This window comes from Herpailurus yagouaroundi, unplaced genomic scaffold (genome assembly GCF_014898765.1).
Source record: "Herpailurus yagouaroundi ecotype Mexico unplaced genomic scaffold, PumYag 141, whole genome shotgun sequence".
Taxonomy (NCBI): Eukaryota; Metazoa; Chordata; class Mammalia; order Carnivora; family Felidae; genus Herpailurus; species Herpailurus yagouaroundi.
In genome coordinates, this window is record NW_024412396.1 from 64,934,816 (window position 1) to 64,935,341 (window position 526).

Below are 526 nucleotides of genomic sequence, written 5' to 3' on the forward strand. Positions count from 1 at the left end.
ACGTGAAATGCTCTGAAGGCAGTTTGGGCTCAGGAGGCAGTGTTGAGTGCTGCCGGCGCTTAGAGAAGAGAGGCCTCCTGGTCCCACGGGAGTTGCTGTGGCTGTGGTATTTGTGTGAGCTCACTGGCTTTCCCACTCCGATCCCACCTAGGGGTGGTACCCAGGATAAGTGAATCACGTACCCGTGGATGAACAGACCACCTTGTTAAGTAGTGAGCTCACCGTTAGCGGAGGCATCCAAGAGGCCACCTGCCTCTGGTCCGGGGCTGCCCCTGGGCGAGTCTCGGGCTCCTTGGGGCGGGAGGCAAGGCTGCGCCTCCCTGTCTGGCGAGCCCGGCCCGAGTTCCCCACCTGCCGGTCCGCAGGAGCCGGGAGCGCCTTCCTTCTTCCCACGCGACTCTTTGCCATGTGGGAGACTTTGCTGTAAGTTTCCCTCGCGGCGCTCTCGGGAGCCGCCCGGGCCGCAGCCCCTGCCCGCGGAGGCAGCTCCCGGCGGCTGGACGTCCGCGCCCGGAGCCGAGGTCCC

At 65.6% G+C, this 526-nt stretch overlaps 1 protein-coding gene across 1 annotated transcript in view; it reads left to right on the forward strand.

Annotated features, from left to right (window-relative positions):
- Positions 1-210: 210 nt before the first annotated feature.
- The window catches only part of RIN3 (Ras and Rab interactor 3), a 124,583-nt gene continuing 124,267 nt past the window's right edge, over positions 211-526 (forward strand). The window contains exon 1 of the mRNA XM_040478064.1: positions 211-423. Coding sequence (XP_040333998.1) covers positions 407-423 — 17 coding nt within the window. The 5' untranslated portion in view covers positions 211-406. The remainder of the gene's footprint in view (positions 424-526) is intronic.